At 39.5% G+C, this 21757-nt stretch overlaps 3 protein-coding genes across 3 annotated transcripts; all 3 read right to left on the bottom strand.

The window, feature by feature from the left end:
- Positions 1-552: 552 nt before the first annotated feature.
- LOC306750486 (B-type lectin plumieribetin-like) lies at positions 553-1456 on the bottom strand. The gene is made up of 3 exons (XM_079233918.1): positions 1403-1456; positions 1100-1193; positions 553-977 (listed from the first exon to the last, which is right to left on the bottom strand). Exons 2-3 carry the CDS (start codon positions 1187-1189, stop codon positions 717-719), a joined length of 351 nt encoding a protein of 116 aa, XP_079090044.1. The 5' UTR covers positions 1190-1193; positions 1403-1456; the 3' UTR covers positions 553-716.
- Positions 1457-10502: 9046 nt separating this feature from the next.
- LOC306750889 (uncharacterized protein) lies at positions 10503-16381 on the bottom strand. The gene is made up of 4 exons (XM_079234368.1): positions 16113-16381; positions 14352-14462; positions 14146-14247; positions 10503-12155 (listed from the first exon to the last, which is right to left on the bottom strand). Exons 1-4 carry the CDS (start codon positions 16308-16310, stop codon positions 12063-12065), a joined length of 504 nt encoding a protein of 167 aa, XP_079090494.1. The 5' UTR covers positions 16311-16381; the 3' UTR covers positions 10503-12062.
- Positions 16382-17398: 1017 nt separating this feature from the next.
- On the bottom strand, positions 17399-18483 carry LOC306750544 (uncharacterized protein). The gene is made up of 4 exons (XM_079233986.1): positions 18284-18483; positions 17989-18093; positions 17775-17876; positions 17399-17659 (listed from the first exon to the last, which is right to left on the bottom strand). The coding sequence occupies exons 1-4, from the start codon at positions 18473-18475 to the stop codon at positions 17570-17572; spliced, it is 489 nt and encodes a 162-aa protein (XP_079090112.1). The 5' UTR covers positions 18476-18483; the 3' UTR covers positions 17399-17569.
- Between the last annotated feature and the right edge of the window lie 3274 nt (positions 18484-21757).

Below are 21757 nucleotides of genomic sequence, written 5' to 3' on the forward strand. Positions count from 1 at the left end.
ATAGGTGCAGCAGAGTGAAACAGGTGAGAGTGATGGAGCTGACGAGATGGGTGTGACTAACAGGTGCACAGGATGAGCTGATTAAGCCTTTGGGAGACAGAGTGGCAGGAGAAACCGTGACACTCCCCTCCCAAGCAGAATGCAGTGTGGGGAGTATGATGTAAATTATAGTACGGAGAGTTTTGGTCACTAACAAGTCCACACAAACATTTTTTATTGACTTGATTCCCCCTTAGGCAGTTAATTCTTAACCTGTTTGAAACTGGTAATGCTGCCCTGAAGGATAATGTAATCCACCATTAGATGAAACATTTAGTTTATTTTCATGTTGTTCCTGTGTGTTTTACTACTAATTTCTAATGATAACACAACTCCTATTTCAACTAATTTTCCATGTTTAGTTTTGAGTTCATTGTGGCTAAAATTACACAGTGTATTGAATCATTATGTTAAACCTTCACTCTGTTTTAAGTCAAAGTGTTTCATTCATGCAGAGACACACTTTAACCTGATCATCACTCACTACAAAGAGAAGGAAGAAACTCATTGATGCATTGTGAAAAAGGTCTTTTATTTGATCCCAGATTACACAGAAGGGGTTTTACTGAATCAGAACCATTTATTCGTCAGATATGTTTGCACAATTACGTCATTTTTCTTGGCGGAAGGTGCAGAACTCAAATGGCCGATTGAACATGACATTCACATACAATGAATCACTTCATGCCTTTGGATTTAGCAGAGTTCCAAATCTCATCAGATTCCTTGGTCACCACCATGTTTCCATCATTGGTCAGTGTAAGGCGGCACATGTTAGATTCAGGTTTTGAGGAGTTTGTGTGCCACCTGGGCTCGCCACTCTTGTTGTACATCACCAGGTTGCAGTCAGCCTGCATGCACACGCGGAAAGCGTCTGATCCCTCAGTGTCTGAAGCCCACACAGGCTGCCAGGAGTAGATGACAAAGTTACCGTCATCCTGCAGGCAGGAAAAGAAACATTTGACTGTTATTAGAATCATTTACTTTTACACAGGCCAGTGCTCATGTATCACGCGACATGATAAGTATCTGGAGCGCACAAATATTCAGAGTGACTCACCTGGAAGATTGCCTTATGATTCCCGTTGTTGGAAAGCAGATGGTCTCCCCTGCGGAGCTCATCTTCTTTGGACAAGTAGTTCTTACTCATGATTCTGTAACAAAAAGAAAGTTTCTTATTTCCATCTAAAACACTGAACATACATTGGTAACATTTGTTCAGTGAGTTGTTTTGCCATTTCATTTGTGCAACACCAGTGATTTCAACAGCACAGATTTAACAGTAAACTGCAACGACTCCTTCATGCATTAAACTCAGAAATATACGAATCTATCAATCAGTATAAAAGTATAGAATACTTACAGGGTTGATGGTCCAGTCAGACTGCAAGCAGAGCAAAAGAAGTGAAGTGCAAGAAGTAGAATTCACTCCATTTTTATACACCTAGGCTGGGCTGGGGGTGGAGAGAGACGGGAGACACAGAGGGGAGTGTCACGCCCTTCAATCATGAGTTTGACAAGAAGCTTTCTTAATTATAGGTTATTGTGAGGAAGGAGCCTGATAAGTAACACCTTTTTACTTTACTTATTCAAACCTACTGAATTATGGCTGTGCTATTTTATTACTTTTTCCATTTCATCCAGAGTTTAGAGGGCAGTAAATATTGTATTATTATTCCCCAAGTGGCCAGAAACACAACTTCACATGAATGTTAATGCTGCTTCATCGCAACATGTGATTTAATTAGAAGATTTGAAATGGTGTCCATTTAATAAAAAACATTGCCAATGTGCATGCACACATGCACACACTATATATATATATATATATATATATATATATATATATATATATATATATATATATACATACATACATATATATTGCGTGAAGAAAACATTCATCTTCCTCCCATCTGAGTACAAAGTCACACTCCCCTATGATGTAATTTATAGTACGGAGAGTTTTGGTCTCTAACAAGTATACACAAAACATTTTGTATTGACTTGATTCCCCTTTCGGCAGTTAATTCTTAATCTTGTTTGATTGTTTTATCCCGTGAGAATCCAGAGAGTTACTTTCAAAACTCACGAGAAATGTCAAGCGTGTAGAAGCTTGACATTTCACTGTGCCAGGAAGTATGTCACTGAGTGCGAAAGTCGTCCCTCCAGTTTACCAAAGCTATTGCAATCTGAACAGTCAGTTACATGTTATTGCTACTGTCGCACTCACCTCCCCACGCTCTGTGCATTGAGTAAAGCACAGTATGTAAAGCACAACATAAACCATGTGAAGGGTGCACACAGCAGACTACGCATGGCAGCTTTTTTTAATTTTGTGCTTAAGCTGTGCAACTACCCAACAGATTTGCAAGAACTAAGTAAGAAGTATGTACGTTACACACCTAAAACAACATCCTGCCATCTAAGTTCAGTTCAGTTGTTGTGTTAATTTCAGTGTTCGCACTCAGTGACATACTTCCTGGCATAACTTGTAATTATGTCCATCCATCCATCCATTATCAGCCGCTTATCCGGGGTCGGGTCGCGGTGGCAGCAGGTTCAGCAGGCCGACCCAGGCTTCCCTCTCACCCGCAACACTTTCTAGCTCATTCTGGGGGACCCCGAGGCGTTCCAAGGCCAGCCGGGAGATATAATCCCTCCAGCGTGTCCTCGGTCTTCCCCGGGGTCTCCTACCAGTTGGACGTGCCTGGAAAACCTCTAATGGGAGGCGTCCAGGAGGCATCCTGACTAGATGCCCGAACCACCTCAGCTGACTCCTTTCGACACGAAGGAGCAGCGACTCGACTCCAAGCTCCCTCCTGATGTCCGAGCTCCTTACCCTATCTCTAAGGCTGAGCCCGGCCACCCTACGGAGGAAGCTCATTTCGGCCGCTTGTGTCCGAGACCTCGTTCTTTCGGTCACGACCCAGAGTTCGTGACCATAGGTGAGGGTTGGAACATAGACCGACCAGTAAATGGAGAGCTTTGCCTTCCGGCTCAGCTCCCTCTTCACCAAGACGGACCGGTACAGCGCCTGTTTTACTGCTGCAGCCGCACCGATCCGCCTGTCGATCTCCCGCTCCACCTTACCCTCACTCGTGAACAAGACCCCGAGATACTTGAACTCCTTCGCTTGGGGTAGGCAGTTTGTCCCCACTTGGAGGGAGCAATCCACCGATTTCCGGCGGAGCACCATGGCTTCATTGATGGCATGATTTGGAGGTGCTAACTCTCATCCCTGCCGCTTCACACTCGGCTGCAAAACGCCCCAGTGAATGCTGGAGGTCACAGTCCGAGGAGGCAAACAGGACCACATCATCCGCGAACAGCAGAGAGGCGATCCCGAGACTCCCGAACCGGATCCTCTCCGCCCCCTGGCTGCGCCTAGATATCCTGTCCATGAAGGTCACGAACAGGACCGGTGATAAAGGGCAGCTCTGGCGGAGGCCAACACCCACCGGGAACGTGTCTGACTTACTACCGAGGATACGGACACAGCTCCTACTGCAGGCGTACAGAGACCGGATGGCCCGTGCCAACGGGTCCGGCACCCCATACTCCCGCAGCACCCCCCACAAAAACCCCCGAGGGACCCGGTTGAAAGCCTTCTCCAAGTCTACAAAGTTTATGTAGACTGGTTGGGCAAATTCCCAGGAACCCTCCAGTAATCTTGCAAGGGTAAAGAGCTGGTCCACTGTTCCACGACCGGGACGGAATCCGCACTGCTCGTCTTGAATCTGAGGTTCGACAAGCGGTCGGAGCCTCCCTTCCAGCACCCTGGCATAAGCTTTTCCCGGGAGGCTGAGCAGTGTGATGCCACGATAGTTCGAGCACACTCTCCGGTCCCCCTTCTTGAAGATGGGAACCACCACCCCGGTCTGCCAGTCCATGGGCACTGTTCCCGACCCCCATGCGACACTGAAAAGGCGTGTCAACCAAGACAGCCCAACAATGTCCAGCGCTTTCAGCATCTCAGGGCGGATCTCATCCACCCCTGGCGCCTTGCCACCAAGGAGCTTTTTGACTACCTTAGCGACCTCTGCCAGGGATATGGGTGAAACCACCCCAAAGACTTCCGGCGCTGCCCCCTCTCCGGGGGACATGTTGGCCGGGTTTATGAGTTCCTCAAAGTGCTCTTTCCACCGCCCGACGATGTCCCCAGTCCGGGTCAGCAGTTCCCCCCCCCTGCTGAGAACAGCCTGGGGTAGACCCTGCTTTCCCTTCCTGAGCCGTCGGATGGTTTGCCAGAACTTCCTTGAGGCCAACCGAAAGTCCTTCTCCATGGCCTCCCCGAACTCCTCCCATGCCCGAGTTTTAGCATCCGCGACCATCGCAACTGCAGCCCTTCTGGCCTACCGGTTCCCGTCAGCTGCTTCAGGAGACCCCTGGGCCAGCCAGGCCCGAAAGGCCTCCTTCTTCAGTTTGACGGCTTCCCTCACCCCACCACCGGGTTCTCAGGTTGCCGCCACGACAGGCACCGATGACCTTCCGACCACAGCTCCGAGCAGCCGCGTCCACAATAGAGGCTTTGAACATGGTCCACTCGGGTTCCATGTCTCTAGCCTTGTATTTATGTAATTAGTGAAATGTCAAGCTTCTACACGCTTGACATTTCTCGTGAGTTTTGAAAGTGACTCTCTGGATTCTCACAGTTGGATAAAGCCCTTGGAGCACTTTATTGCGTGTGTTATTAGTATCATTAGGTAGTTAATGTGTCAATCACTGACAGGTAACGACAGACATTTGTCCCTCTTTCACCTCCGTCAGTGCTTTTGGCAAATGTGCACACAGACTGTCTTGTATAACAAGAAGTGGCACACAAACTCTTCCGAACTCAAACGTAACATCTGCTGCCTTCACCTGACCGGTGAAGGAAAACTAGTGGTGACCAGAGAAAGTGAAGACATTTGTTACATAAATAAAAATAAGTTTTTCACAATGCATGAAAGAGTTTCTTCCTCCTCCTTGTAGTGAGCTATGATCAGGATCTCTGTATTTCAGTTCCTCGTGAACAAACAACTCTTTTACTTAAAAGAAATTAAATTCTCTCTATTTGTATGCACCTAAACTGGGGGTGGAGAGACAGGGGACAGAGAGGAGAGTGTCACACCCTTCTTTTTCTTCTGAGAACTTGATTTTCCTGTCTTCTTTCAAACACCCCCAAAACTATGCAAACATTCAGGTTTTGGCTGTTTCTTTGAAGATCGGGCTTCTGCATGGTGCACGCTTTATGAGCATTAGCTTGCATGGTTTGCAAAATATGTGCTAAAGATCAGTCCAAAGTCAGTTAGTGACCAGAGTCCAGCAGTCCTTCACACATTACCCACAAATCAGACCTCTTCATATAAATATCTTGGTGTCCACATTTACAGCTCTCTCACATGCATGTGCATGTTGAAAACATTCAGGCTCCAACAGTGGATGTATTTTTTTTTTTTAACTTCATGGTTTAAAACAATAAAAGAAGGACTTTGTTTTATCAAACGATTTTATAAGTGTAATAAAATATAGTAAATGATGGTAACTTATGAGCATAGGTAATGTCTAAACTGACATGTCTTAATTAAGTGGATATGAAATCGAAATATTAAATATTAACAAGTGGTATTATTAATATTATTATATGATTTTATTTGAGGACTAAGATATTGCTTTCAGGGTTGGTTACACAGGACACGATGGATTGGATGCAGACATTGAAGGCAGCAGGATGATTTCATGGATTTATTGAAGATTAAGCTTACTTTTCTAGCAGGAAGATAACAAGAAACTGCATTTAAATTATGATGATCTGATGAGGAACAAACAGAGATGGTTGGAGAGTAATCATGAGTTTGACAAGAAGCTTTCTTAAAGGTTATTGTGAGGAAGGGGCCTGATAAGTAACGCCTTTTTACTTTACTTATTCAAACCTACTGAATTATGGCTGTGCTATTTTATTACTTTTTCCATTTCATCCAGAGTTTAGAGGGCAGCAAATATTGTATTATTATTCACCAAGTAGCCAGAAACACAACTTCACATGAACGTTAATGCTGCTTCATCGCAACATGTGATTTAATTAGAACCTGCTGGAAGATTTGAGATGGTGTCCATTTAACAAAAAACATTGCCAATGTACACACGCACACACACACACACACACACACACACACACACACACACACGAATGAATGAAAAAAACTCTCATCTTCGTCCCATCTGAGTACAAAGTGACACTCCCCTCCCAAGCAGAATGCAGATGTAAATTATGGTATTGAGGGTTTTGGTCTCTAACAAGTCCACACGCAACTCTTTTTTATTGACTTGATTCCCTCTTCGGCAGGGAATTCTTAATCCTGTTTGAAACTGCAAAGTCCATCAATGCTGCAAACTTATGGTGGAAACACACGGCACGAAGGGAAATTAAAACATATAGCTGATTTACTCATAGAGTATTTTTACATGATGGTATTGCTACTTGAACCCAGCTCCAGTCTGCTGCACTGAATGAGAATGTGATCCACCATTAGATGAAACATTTAGTTTATTTTCATGTTGCTCCTCTGTGTCTTCACCTTCTCTGTTTCCAGTTTTCCTTCACCGGTCAGGTGAAGGCGGCAGATGTTATGTTTGGGTTTGGAGGAGTTTGTGTGCCATTCTTGTTATACTGGACAGTCTGCGTGCACATTTACCAAAAGGACTGACAGAGGTGAAAGAGGGATGATGTCAGTGATTGACACCTTAACTAGCTGCCAATACTAATAACACACACAAGAAAGCGCTCCAACTGTGAGAATCCAGAGAGACACTTTCAAAACTTACGAGAAATGTCAAGCATGCAGAGGCCATGTTTTAATTAGTTTGAGTTCATCACAAATGTGGCTAAAATCCCCCAGTGTATCGATTCATTACTCTGTTTTAAGTCAAAGAGCTGAGATACAGAGATCCTGATCATAGCTCACTACAAGGAGGAGGAAGAAACAATTTCATGCATTGTGAAAAACATATTTTTATTTATGTAAAAAAATTAACAAATATCTAGGTTTGGGTTTGGAGGAGTTTGTGTGAATACAGGACATACCTTGTTATACAGGACAGTCTGTGTGCACATTTGCCAAAAGGACTGACAGATGTCAAAGAGGGACAAATGTCTTTTCGACACTGATCAGTGATTGACACCTTAACTAGCAACTAATACTGATAACACACACAAGAAAGTGCTCCAGGAGATTTACCCAGAGAGACACTTTCCAAACTCACGAGAAATGTCAAGCGTGCAGAAGCTTGACATTTCACTTGTCATAATTACAAGTTACGCCAAGAAGTATGTCACTGAGTGCGAAAGTCGCCCCTCCAGTCTGAGCAGTCTGTTACATGTTATTAGCCTTACAATCACTGAACAGCCAGATTCATATTCGTGTTATGTAATTCCCCTTCTCATGCTCTGTGCATTGAGTACAGTACATACTGTACTGTAAAGCACAATATAAATCATGACAAGGGTGCACACAGCAGACTACGCATGGCAGCTTTTTTTTATTTTGTGCTTAAGCTGTGCAACTACCGGTCAGATTTGCAAGAAGTAAGTAAGAAGTATCCATGTGCTGTAAAATAGTGCATTACAAGAGAAGTCTTACTGAAGTAAAGCAGGCCACGGTGGTGACACGCCATCAGCGTGGGACGCATGTTTACGCTCGAGGACCCGGTGTGTCCCACAAGGCCGGGTCAGAAAGAACTCCGGCCAGGTGACGGTACTGAGGCTTTCTTACCCGGCATCGTGGGACACACCGGGCCCTAGAGTGTAAACATGTGCGCCAGAAATTATGCCGGCCAGGTGATGTGAGGCGATGCCTGTCAGTGGCACGAGTGTTGAGTATTTTTTATATTTTTTTGGCAAATACATATTATTGATTATGAGTATCTAGCTATCACCTGGATTTGGTCTACTTACAACCAAGGGCGTCATTGAATCCCCCCCACACCCAAAAATAATTTGGCTTGAAAAAAAAAGAAATCTTTTTTTTATTTTTATTTTGGTGATGTCATTAAATTAAACTATTGTTTCTCACATGGACAATTTATTCATAACTCTAACATGGTACATATGTGCGTGCGTTCTGGTTTGTATGTTTTCTCCCACTTCAAATTACAATCCAATAGCCTACTTAACTACATTTTTTTGTTATTCATGTTTTTCTTCTTCTATTGAATGGTATATTTGACACTGAACTAGTTCATCTTTATCTCAGTGATAGTGTCCAAATGAGCATAACATATTACTGGTTTGTGAAAACTACACAGACAACAAAATATATGTAAATGTTGATCAAAATCTTATTCCCTTCTGCTCAAAATAAAACAAGTAAACAACTCAAAAGTTGACACTGTCCGGTCCATTCTCCATCCATTAGATTTGGGAGTGACGCGGATATGAAAGCTAGTATATCCGTCTTTCCTTAACGAGCAGGAAAAGTATTTCTCTCTCTTTATTTGAGAAAAGTTCATATTTGTTTTCACTATGACCCTGAAATGATGTATCTTGTGTTATCATATATTGAATGAATGCAAGCAAAACGTCAGAGCAAAAACACACTCTTTCGAACCAATCTATGAACTGTCTGAAACAATGGATATCCGTGGCAAAAAAAGTTGGGCGCTGCGCACACACACATGCCAGTTCCCTAGAGGCTAAGCCCCCTCTTTCCTTGAATCCTAGAAACGCCCCTGCTTACAACACAGGTGGAGCGTGCTGTCTCAGGACCTCACGTTAGTGACGGCCAGCTGGCTAGCTAGCAAACAAGTATCAGTTAGCTAGCTAAATACTCATAATCAATTGTATGCAGTGCCGGGCCATGGATTTTCTACCTTTACGTTTAATTTAATTTAGCTGACGCTTTTATCCAAAGCGACTTACAAGAAGTGCATTCAACCATGAGTACAAACTCAGAACAACAGGAATCAAGAAAGTACAATTTCTTCAACAAAGTTAAACCACAAAGTGCATTCAGTAAGTGCCATCTAAGTGCTGCTAAAGTGCTACTACGGCGCGACCTTCCTTATTCAAGGTGTAGTCGAAAAAGATGTGTTTTTAGTTTGCGACGGAAAATGTAGAGACTTTCTGCTATCCTGATGTCAATGGGGAGCTCATTCCACCATTGAGGGGCCAGGACAGCAAACAGTCGTGACTTTGTAGAGTGTTTAGCTCGCAGTGACGGAGCTACAAGCTAATTGGCAGAAGCTAAGGGGAGCGAACGAGCTGGGGTATAGGGTTTTACCATGTCCTGGATGTAGATTGGACCCGATCTGTTCGTACCACGGTACGCAAGTACCAATGTTTTGAAGCGAATGCGGGCGACCACCGGTAACCAGTGAAGGTCGCGGAGGAGCGGAGTAGTGTGGGTGAATTTCGGGAGGTTAAAGACCAGTCGAGCTCCTTTTCAGGTGGTGTGCGGACATCCACTGAGAGATGTCAGTCAGACAGGCAGAGATTCGTGCTGCTACCTGTGTTTCTGACTGGGGAAACGGGAGGATCAGTTAGGTGTCATCAGCATAGCTATGGTAGGAAAAGCCATGTGAGTGGATGACACAGCCGAGAGAGTTGGTGTACAGAGAGAAGAAGAGAGGACCCAGGACGGAGCCTTGAGGGACACCAGTGGTGAGAGGACAAGGTTCAGACACAGATCCTCTCCAAGTTACCCGGTAGGTGCGGTCGTTGAGATAGGATGAGAAGAGAGAGAGAGAGCAGTGCCTGTGATACCAAGGTCCTGGAGGCAGGAAAGAAGGATCTGGTGGTTCACTGTGTCAAATGCAGCTGCAGTGCCAGTCATAGTCTCGATCAGCTGTTTAACAGCTGTTTAACAGCTGTTTAACAGCTGTTTGCGGCGCACAGCGCTAAGCAGGCTTAGCAGGCCCTGACGGCTCGCCACTGATAATATGCATGTGGCAGCAAACTAAACACTCGTGCCACTGATGGGCATCGCACCCATCACCATCATATTAATGTTCTTTATCACTTTGTGTTGTGTCTATTTATATTTTCTGTTGAGAAGATAACTGAGACTTGTGTTAGCTTTGAGGCACTGCTTATAAATGCGTTGTAAGGCAGAGGTAGTCCTCACTTTAGATGAGGTCACACAACATACTTAACTAATACTTAACTAACAAGTAGTAACTACTTGAATTAATCATGGCATGTATTAATGCTTAGTAAAGCATAGTAGTATTGTAGCAGTGTAGTTATTATAAAGTGCTGCTGCTGAAACATTTAGTTTATTTTCATGTTGCTCCTCTGTGTTTTACTACTAATGTATGACAATAACATAACTCATATTTCAACTCATTTTCCATGTTTTAATTAGTTTGAGTTCATCACAAATGTGGCTAAAATCACTCAGTGTATCGATTCATTACTCTGTTTTAAGTCAAAGAGCTGAGATACAGAGATCCTGATCATAGCTCACTACAAGGAGGAGGAAGAAACAATTTCATGCATTGTGAAAAACATATTTTTATTTATGTAAAAAAATTAACAAATATCTAGGTTTGGGTTTTGAGGAGTTTGTGTGCCACTCCTTGTTATACAGGACAGTCTGTGTGCACATTTGCCAAAAGGACTGACAGATGTCAAAGAGGGACAAATGTCTTTCGACACTTATCAGTGATTGACACCTTAACTAGCAACTAATACTGATCACACACACAAGAAAGTGCTCCAGGAGCTTTACCCAGAGAGACACTTTCCAAACTCATGAGAAATGTCAAGCGTGCAGAAGCTTGACATTTCACTTGTCATAATTACAAGTTACGCTAGGAAGTATGTCACTGGGTGCGAAAGTCGTCCCTCCAGTTTACCAAAGCTATTGCAGTCTGAGCAGTCTGTTACATGTTATTAGCCATACAATCACTGAACGGCCAGAGAGGTGTGAGAACATTTATTCATATTATTTTAATGTAATTGCAAACAAATATCTCTGTCGCACTCACCTCCCCACGCTCTGTGCATTGAGTAAAGTACAGTATGTAAAGCACAACATAAACCATGTGAAGGGTGCACACAGCAGACTACGCATGGCAGCTTTTTATAATTTTGTGCTTAAGCTGTGCAACTACCCAACAGATTTGCAAGAAGTAAGTAAGAAGTATGTACGTTACACACCTAATACAACATTCTGCCATCTAAGTTCAGTTCAGTTGTTGTGTTAATTTTGTAGATTTTGCAACAATCTTAACCCAACATGTCATCATTCTGAAATGGGCCAGTCTGCTTTTATTTTTGGTTTGAATGCATGACTTTCACTTGTTACAGAGCGGTTTGTGGTATTATACGTATACTTAAGTACAAAGAGCTAAGTAATAAATTCCCCACTGATGTAGTGACACCAGAGTTTATTTAACTGTTCTGTAATGTACAGCTTGCACTCTTGTTAAAAAAAGAAGCAGCTGCTGTGGCAGTGATATGTGGATAGTAGATATATAACATCTTTAAATAGTGGATAAAATAGCTTTGTGCTTTCAAATGGTTCACAATGTCAAAGTCTGAGTGGAGATTCAATTGGATGACATCCCACATAATGTACAAAAGTTAAATGAAAATCTCTGGAATTATCCCTGTTGCTTGGTTTGCATGCCCTCTAGTACCGATGGAGCGTGACTCTAGTTGGGTGGATATCTATGAGGAAGAATTCAGGTATAAATAATGTGGATCTCTCACAGGTCTAAGCATGACAGGTACAAAACTTTTTTCTACATCTTTTTTTTTTTATTACACAATGTTATAACTGTAAAACAGTGACTTTAAGAGCACAATGTAACACATTTGTCAGAGCAGAGAGGAGCTCAAAGTGAGAGTGAATCATCACCAGCGTTATTTTAAGAGAACATAACAAACAGACACTTTTGCATGTGGAGATTTGCTGATTTTGTATTTTCATGTGATACGGGAAGCGAGGAAAATTATTTCACTGTGGTGAAATAAGCATGCAACACGTGAGGTGCAGATTCTTCGGCTGCTTTCTTACACAATATGTTATTTTGTGCTTTTATTGTCTATTTGTGCCAGAAGCCAGCAGCGTAGGAGCTCCACTGTTGTAGTTCATTTTGTTGCAGTGCTCCGTCCTGGTGATCCTCATTTGCTGAAACAAGAGAATAAACACGTTTGTATGTCGGAAGGAAGCAACACACAGACTGCAATCATTTCAAGAACACACACAGAGCAAGCACGTTGCATATAATCTCCATATATATATACACATATATATATATATATATATATATATATATATATATATATATATATATATATATATATATATATACCTATATATATATATATATATATACCTATATATATATATATATATATATATATATATATATATATATATATATATATACCTATATATATATATATATATATATATATATATATATATACCTATATATATATATATATATATATATATATATATATATATATATATATATATATATACCTATATAGGTATATATATATACATATATATATATACGTATACATATATATATATACGTATACATATATATACATATATATATACGTATACATATATACATATATATATACGTATACATATATACATATATATATATATACGTATACATATATACATATATATATATACGTATACATATATACATATATATATACGTATACATATATACATATATATATATATACGTATACATATATACATATATATATATATACGTATACATATATATATATATACGTATACATATATACATATATATATATACGTATACATATATATATATATACGTATACATATATACATATATATATATACGTATACATATATATATACATATATATACGTATACGTATATACATATATATATATATATACATATATACATATATATACGTATACATATATACATATATATATATACGTATACATATATACATATATATATATACGTATACATATATACATATATATATATACATATATATATATACGTATACATATATACATATATATATATACGTATACATATATACATATATATATATACGTATACATATATACGTATACATATATACATATATATATACGTATATATATATACATATATATATATATATACGTATATATATATACACATATATACATATATATATACCTATATATATACATATATATACCTATATATATACATATATATACGTATACATATATATATACGTATACATATATACATATATATATACGTATACATATATACATATATATATACGTATACATATATACATATATATATACGTATACATATATACATATATATATACGTATACATATATACATATATATATACGTATACATATATACATATATATATACGTATACATATAGGTATATATATATATATACATATATATATATATACATATATACATATATATATACCTATATATATATATGTATACGTATATATATATATATATATATATATATATATATATGTATATATATATATATATATACATATATACATATATATACGTATATATATATACATATATATACGTATATATATATACGTATATATATACGTATATATATATACATATATACGTATATATATACGTATATATATATACATATATATACGTATATATATACGTATATATATACGTATATATATATACATATATATATACACGTGTATATATATATACATATATATATACGTATATATATATACGTATATATATATCTATATATATATATACGTATATATGTATGGATATATATAACTCCAATTATAAGTGTCAATTATTCGTTAACATGTGCATGTGGAAGAAGATATAGTGGAAAAACATCAAGAGAAGTTGAAAATGAACCATGAAATATATAAAACAACTCCAGGCACCACCACGATGAAGGCGAGGCTGCCACAAACATGTGGTGAGAGAATAAAGCATAAAGAAGAGTAGAAAAGTGTGTTTTAAATCAAGAAAATGTAACTAACAAAAAACTGCTGCAAGTCAATTTAAAAGATTTCATAATCACATACAAATGACTCACAGGTGGATATAATAAAAAGGTTGAATAATACCTCCGTGAGTCTCGGTCTCTGGATGCAGTGAATGTACGGCTTGGGGTTCGACTCAATCTGCTCTTGTGCTGTTTTGTAGCAAACTGCGCAGTCAATCAACGGCTGTGAAGTTATTAAAAAACATAAAAAAACCATCAAGATGTCGCACATAGAGTTGAAATGAATCCTTCCCTTTTTTTCTTCTTTTTTTTTTTAAATGCACTCACTCTGTCATTCCTGAAGGGGCACGTCTGAGGGGTGGACACCGTTGTTCCTTTGGCACACTTGGTGGGTTTCAGGTAAAAGTGGTGGTAGAAGTATTTCACCCCGAATCCAGACTGAAAAAGAGTAGTAGGTAAATTTGATATACTTTTTTTTTATTATTATTGAGGGAAAAAACAAGTACAAACGATCAAGACCTCTTCACTTGTCTCAATTCACAGGAATGCTTCTGCCTCAATTTGAGCAGGTAAAAAAAATAATCAAATAAAGACATTATGTATGTTAATACAATAAATTAGTAGGGCTATCTCAAATTAACTTAAAGCTTTCAAGTAAAGAAAACAACTTGACAGCGTTCTTGTCTTGAACATGTTTCAGTGACTTAGTGAAGAGTTTTAAATCATTCTTCAAATGGTTAAAATTGGGTTTATTCTCAAAGTATCATTAATGTATAAAACATGTCCCTATAGAAAACACAATATTGAGAACAAAGTCTAAGTTCCTGTTTTCTACAGACTCCTTATTTAACTGTCTTCACCGACATGCTGACAACTCAACTTCACTGTGACCAGCTCAGAAAATCACTGCAGAATGAGTCACACTTGAAAAACACATTCACACACACTTTCACAAAATGCAATGTTATTCACGTCAAAATTAAACCTCAGTCTCATGAATTCCTCTGTTGGGCAGATCTCATTGACAAAGCAAAGTCCTGCTTTGGTGCAGTTTGAACTAATCTACACTCGAGGACTTTGTCACTTGAGAGTAGACATTTGTCGTTTTGGGGCAAACGCCTGACGCGGTCGTTCAGTCTTGAAAAGTCAGTCAGGTGATCACTTGACACTTTAGAACAGACGAGTTTTGTTTTTACTGTGAACTAAAGTGTTGCACAGATCTTGTCTATCGAGGCGTTGACCCTTTAGCCTCAATAAAGACCTGAATACTGGCCTCCAGAATATGTGAAATCCAGTTCCACCAGCTCAAAACGGCTCCGTTTCTAGGTTTACTACAAGTCTTTCCTGTTTTGGCTCTAATGAAGACGCAGTACTGTGAAAGCAAACCAAGCCGTGTGCACCAATCGGGGTCTGGCCTTTAAAAGTTGAGTACCTCATCATTCAAAGCCACAACTATTTAGTGTTCAACTTAAGTCCACTATCAGAAAGAACAGATTAAAGAAACCTTCTGTGTCTCTCCCTGCCTGACTAAATAATTAACACAATAATCTGAAGGCCATCTGCACACTGGAAGCAAACATATCAAAGAACCCCAGAAAGTTATGATGCCTGATTTCAAATCTAGAGAGCGATAGTTTCTGCTCATATTTGTCTTCAGTGCTCAGAAAATCTTCTGGGACCCGAGAAGTAAAATAAAAGTATTTCTCCTCATTTCCCAGGAGGCTTTTCCCTTCAATAAGAAACCATTCAATAAGAAAATTCACACGGATAGATATCAGAGTGAATTGGTGGACGGTTGGAATGTGTACATCTTTATCCTTAAGTCTAACGTTGAGGCAAAGACGCCTAATCTTTCTGCTAGATCAACAGTAAAAGCAGATGTGAAAACCAGTGTGAACTAGAATCCCCCGAGGGGAGCGTGGGAGTGCCAACAACTCTAAACATTCAAGAAGCAAAGCCAACAAGCATTTTAATTCTCTCCTGAGGACTTTCAGGAGAACCGTTGTTCAAAAGCATGACATTGACAGTTCAACAAACAGATACCCATCTTAACCTTGAAGGCCAAGAATTGACAAAAAAAAAATCTACCTCGATATCTGACTTCGCCAGGCTTCTCAAGAAGCGAAAATGGTGATGCACCCCGGCGTGCGTGTCGAGTTGCTCCAAGGCCAGATCCACTCCCTTCTTGTAATCATCGGGCAGCCCATGATAAGCGTCCTGGGCCCGGGCAGAGTACAAAACAGCTCCGGCACAAACCAGCAACAGCAACCCAGCGGCCATCTTCATCCCGAGTGTGTGAGGAGAGCGGCTCGGCTCAGAGGGTGAACTCCCTCCTCTCTCTCCCCGTGGGATCGATACATGCAACAACAAGTCCTATTATGGATGCGGAACCAAAACACGCTGGTCATCAACAGGCTGCGCAGACCGTTTACTATTTTATCTGCAACTTCCCGTAACACTCCAGGGGGAAATCTGGTCTTAACTAAACACATCCTCAGTGGGGAGTTTCCACAGAAGACGTTGCTTCACAGAAGTAGAATTACTCTCATATCCTTTCATGTTTTTTTGTTTGTTTTTTTACAATGGAGACTTTGATAATCATTAATCCTGGAAACAAGCCCAGCATGCCATGCAAAGCATTTGGCCCCAAGACAAATATGAAGGCCAGCGGTGAGCCGTGGGTGAATGAACTCTTTGGGCTTCATCAGCTCCATTGTTGTTGAATTAAGGGGGAAGTAGGTCACTTAGGAGAAATGTGAGGGGTTTTTCTTAGAATTTACTTGACGGGGCGGATAATAACGCAGCGAGTGCTCGTCTCCATCTTTGCGTCACACACACACACACACACACACACACACACACACACACACACGGTCATCACACGGTGCTTTTTGTTGTTGTTTTAGACGGCTGTAGCCTGTCGAGGTGGAGCTCGTTTGACCTACTTTGTAAACCATTCAGTGGTTTACCAAAAGGTTCTCAAGATGGGGGTCGAGCCCCTCCAAAGGGTCACAGTATTTAAACGTGAGACGATTAATGGGAAACAAATCTGCCGTACAAACCTGTTTTGACTCTTTTGGCTTTGATTTTGTGCTTTTTACTGAGTGTACTGAACACTATGGAAGATGCATTCTGCTAAATTAAAAGCAAAACCAAAAAACTTCAATCAAAAAACACAATCTCACCGATGTTCCAACTGACATTGTGGGTGAACTAGTCATTCGTCTTAGATATTAGTTTTGTTGCGCCTGTATTTTTGTAATGTGTCATTTTAGTTGAATATCTTCGGTTTTTGGTCGTTTTAATGAAAAGAAAAATATGGAAAAATGGCCAGCCGTAGTCATTCGTACTAATAGCGAACGCATTGAGAAAAAAACTTTTCACAAATTAAACTTTATTGACAAGTTTGCGACAAACTATATTCGAACACATTTCCATGGAAGTAAACAATAAATTGCTGACATAAAAATGTCATTCAAATGTCATAAAAAAACTACAGAAACAATACTTAATAATGAGCACATTGACATAAAAACCCCACAAATTCACTTTGTTCCTGTTGATGCCAGAAGAGTTGGGGCTCCACTGCTGTAACCCATTGTGTTGCAGTGGTCCACTCTGCCCGCCTTCATGTCCTGCCAATCACAACGAAAAGATAAGAAAAAAAGTGGAAAAATATGTCAGAAACAATGTCATGAATTTATATTCAGCTTTTGCTTTGAGGTTTTGTCATAAAGAAAACGAACCGACCTCGGTAAGAGCTGGTTTGTGGACGCAGTGAACATACGGTTTGGGCTCCTGTTCAATTTCTCCTCGGAATGTTTTGTAACAGACGGCACAGTCTATCAGCGGCTGCATGAACACACACACACACACACACACACACACACATACACAAGTCAGTGCAGGCATTCCAAACTCGAATTCCACACCTTCGGAGTTCAGTAAATCAGTTAAAACTTACTCTGTCGTTTCTGAAGTGGCACGTAGAGGAGTCGACGGTCCCTTTTTGACACTTTGTGGCCTTAAGGTAGAAGTGGTGGTAGATGTAGGTCACGTCGAAACCAGGCTGAAGAGGAAGAGGATTAAATCTGAGCAATTGTCACCCAGCCTCGAGGGGTTTACTGTGAAACAATCCTCACAGTCTTTTATGATCACAGCTTCTCGTGAGACAATAAATCACAGGAAGCCACTAAAAGATAAGAGCCACAGAAACCAGTGTGGTATAAACTCTGACAATGAAAAACAGACTTATGTACCTCAATGTCTGACTTCTCGAGACTTCTGAGGAAGAGAAAATGGTGCTGGATCCCAGCGTGAGAGTGGAGCTTCTCCAGGGCCAGATCCACTCCTTTCCTGTAGGTTTCAGGGAGTTCATCGTAAGCCTGATGTGCATTGGAGGAAAAGAACAGGGCTCCGACGCCGAAGAGCAGCAGCAATAACGCAGCCATCTTTCTCCCTGTGTCTGTAACAATGGGAAGCGAGGGGATTACGCAACCGCCCACCCACTCGGTTGTTTTCCTGAACATCCAGTCCTCCTTCCCCCGGGAGAACACAGTCTGGAAACACAGAACATTACTTCTTTTCCTTGACTCTCTGTATTTGATCAAGTGGATTCACAGCAGATTTCAACATGAGACTTGTAGTATGGTGCCTCTGAGAGCTCAATGCACTGCAACTTAGAAGAAAAAAAGTGTTTTTAAAAACAGGTGTTACAAAACCAAAATGCCCGGCGTGGCCGAGGTAACGCGTTAGGGGCCCCAATACACTGCAAGTGATGAAACACACACAGATGGAACAAAAACCTTTTGTCTTGGTGACGTATGGGATAAGGTAACCTGTCAGGACCGCTAATGAAACCATTTGAGAAGTTTGAGAGGAAATCTGATATCTGAAATGTGACGAGGGGTCCAGGAGAAACACTTCTTTTCTCCTATCATTTGAAGGATTATTAAATGACAGAAGACGTCAAATAATCTAGTATTCACACAAACAATATATATATATATATATATATTAATATTAACTGAATCGTTTCATCTGGGGCCCCAGGTTGGGAACCACTTATCTAAGCTCTGTCAAAAGTTTGTGTGAAACTTTTATCACGTAGAAAAAGGCTTTAAAACTACTCTTGAAAAAGAATCCTGCACGGCCGGGTTAACCTGATTGAGGGCCATGGGGCTAAAACTGAAACTCAATGAACCCAAATAGTTTTTTTTTTCAGAGAGCTGGTTGATAATTTGTTGAGTATTTTAGATTCGGAGAAAACACTTATTTTATTTTGTTTAGTCTTTTTACAACACGTGCAGCTTTGCATGCTACAAAGGGAGAAAGCTCAATGGAACAAAATAGTTAGAAAAAACATCAGCAGTTCAGTTTGGGCGTGTTCATATCTTTTTACTGCCGTGTTGTTTTGTAACTAAGTTATGTTGTTTTCTGTGTGGCTAACCTCATGTTTCTGTACTTTGTAGTTTTTTGTCTTTGCATCGTATTTCTTGGTTGTTTTTGTATGTGCATTGTGATTCTTGTTTTTTTTTGTATGTGCATCTTGGTCTTGGTTGTTTTTTGTATGTGCATCATGTGTCTTGGTTGTTTTTTGTATGAGCATCATGTGTCTTGGTTGTTTTTTGTATGAGCATCATGTGTCTTGGTTGTTTTTTGTATGAGCATCATGTGTCTTGGTTGTTTTTTGTATGAGCATCTTGTGTCTTGGTTGTTTTTTGTATGAGCATCATGTCTCTTGGTTGTTTTTTGTATGAGCATCATGTGTCTTGGTTGTTTTTTGTATGAGCATCATGTGTCTTGGTTGTTTTTTGTATGTGCATCATGTGTCTTGGTTGTTTTTTGTATGAGCATCATGTCTCTTGGTTGTTTTTTGTATGAGCATCATGTCTCTGCATGTGTTGCGTTTTCCAACTTTGCGCCACGTTTTTCTACATTCTGATGGTCGTCACACTGGCAGAAATTTTCTATCCCTGAATGAATTTCTTCGATAGACAAAAAACATGACAGAACAACAGCCAGGATAAATATAAAATAACTTTTATGGGTCATCAATATTTCAACCTTTAATGTACAAGGGAACAGCAGCAATAGTCTTTCAGACTCTCTATTGCTTTTGAAATGGAACAACATATCGTTATTAGCAAGTTGCTACTTTGACAGATATTTGGCAAACACAGACCAACTTCACTCCATCCACAGACACACAAAGCAAACATAAAACCGACACTGACAACTTCTCATCAACGTCCCCTTCATTGTCCACGGACATGATGCAGCCAAATGTGTCTACATTTAAAAATGCCTCATATTGCAACAGATAAATAATGGAGAGATGTTTGATTTTTGAGTGTCTTCAAAAGTGCAAACTATTGTCGGATGCGCGTTGTCCTTAGAAACACAACAAACACTGGTAGCTGATCACTTCATGGTCCCAGAGGCACTTGACATTTTTGTGCGCCTTTCTAACGCCAAAACAGGCACAAGATCACAACAGCAGTCAGGCTGAGACGGGACAGGCCAGAGGGGGAAGTAGTGAAATACACACTCGAGAGTAACAGTTATTTGACACAGTCAAAGCTTTAACCAATCCATGTCACACTGATACAACATGACATAAAACAAAACAAAAATACATATATATATATATATATTTTCTTTTTTAAAAGCCTTCCCTCTAAGTAATGCATGAATATTGAGATTGTCTACACAGCTTGTGTGTAAATTTGGTCGACCAAGTTCACGTGTGCGAATGAAATGTTTGAATTAGTCGATGCCAAAAAAAATATTTATAGAAAAGTTATATTTAAAAAGTTAACACAAGGAATGTTGTACTTAGAAATTTTGTTAATTTAGGCTCCTTCGAGAAACATCGTTACAGTAGGAGATGTGAGATGTCTGGACTGCAGCTTATTGTTCTGATCACAAAACTATTTACACGAGACATTTGGCATTTGAACAAAGAAACCAATAAATTACAGTGATTCCCAAAACCACACCGAGTGAAACAAACTCTATATTGATACATTAGTGCCCTAAACATGTGCGTGGAGACATTTAGAATATATATATATATATATATATATATATATATATATATATATATATATATATATATATATACACACACACACATATATACACATATACATATACATAGTATGCCACTGTGTTATTAATCTTCTGTTATGATCATTAGATCTCCCAAAAAATCCCAACAGTCACCTAAACTGCGACAGTCGAGTAAAACATTCTATAGTGTGAAAGAAGGCAAAAATAAATCACAGATAGTCGTATGAGAAACAAGCTAAAGCAACATTAGTATTCAAGGGATTAAAGAGGATGCGAAGAGGATAAAAATTATTCCATAAAAATACAGTCATTGTTCAGATTTGGTGTCATTAAAAAAAGTGCCACGAGCTTAGGGAGGCGGGTAAAGTGATCAGCCGTCTAAAATAAGACAGAATGAGGAAAAGAAAACACCTCAGTATACCTTTTTTCATTCCTTCATAAGGCGCTTGGTGAACTTAAAACATGAACAAAAAGCAACAAACTTTAATAGATAAGTGTGTGAATATAAAAGACTATCTCCCATATTTCCTCCACATATTCAATGTGAATCAGAGCAACCTTTCAGGGCTAAAAATGCATCAATTTTGCAAATCTATCTACTGTAATCGCGTTTAATTTCGAGCTCACATCATTTGATTTGAAAACTCTTGTCCCCTGAA

Source organism: Taurulus bubalis (genome assembly GCF_910589615.1).
Source record: "Taurulus bubalis genome assembly, chromosome: 18".
Lineage (NCBI taxonomy): Eukaryota > Metazoa > Chordata > Actinopteri > Perciformes > Cottidae > Taurulus > Taurulus bubalis.

Coding starts and splice junctions, on each gene's coding strand:
- LOC306750544 (XM_079233986.1), bottom strand. CDS start 18,475: ATGGCTGCGTTATTGCTGCTGCTCTTCGGCGTCGGAGCCCTGTTCTTT. Junction 18,094..18,283: donor TCGAGAAGTCAGACATTGAG/GTACATAAGTCT, acceptor CTTCCTCTTCAG/CCTGGTTTCGACGTGACCTA. Junction 17,660..17,774: donor ACAAACCAGCTCTTACCGAG/GTCGGTTCGTTT, acceptor TGTGATTGGCAG/GACATGAAGGCGGGCAGAGT.
- LOC306750486 (XM_079233918.1), bottom strand. CDS start 1,189: ATGAGTAAGAACTACTTGTCCAAAGAAGATGAGCTCCGCAGGGGAGAC. Junction 978..1,099: donor ATCATAAGGCAATCTTCCAG/GTGAGTCACTCT, acceptor TCCTGCCTGCAG/GATGACGGTAACTTTGTCAT.
- LOC306750889 (XM_079234368.1), bottom strand. CDS start 16,310: ATGAAGATGGCCGCTGGGTTGCTGTTGCTGGTTTGTGCCGGAGCTGTT. Junction 14,248..14,351: donor GCCCCTTCAGGAATGACAGA/GTGAGTGCATTT, acceptor ATAACTTCACAG/CCGTTGATTGACTGCGCAGT. Junction 12,156..14,145: donor AGAGACCGAGACTCACGGAG/GTATTATTCAAC, acceptor CTCTTGTTTCAG/CAAATGAGGATCACCAGGAC.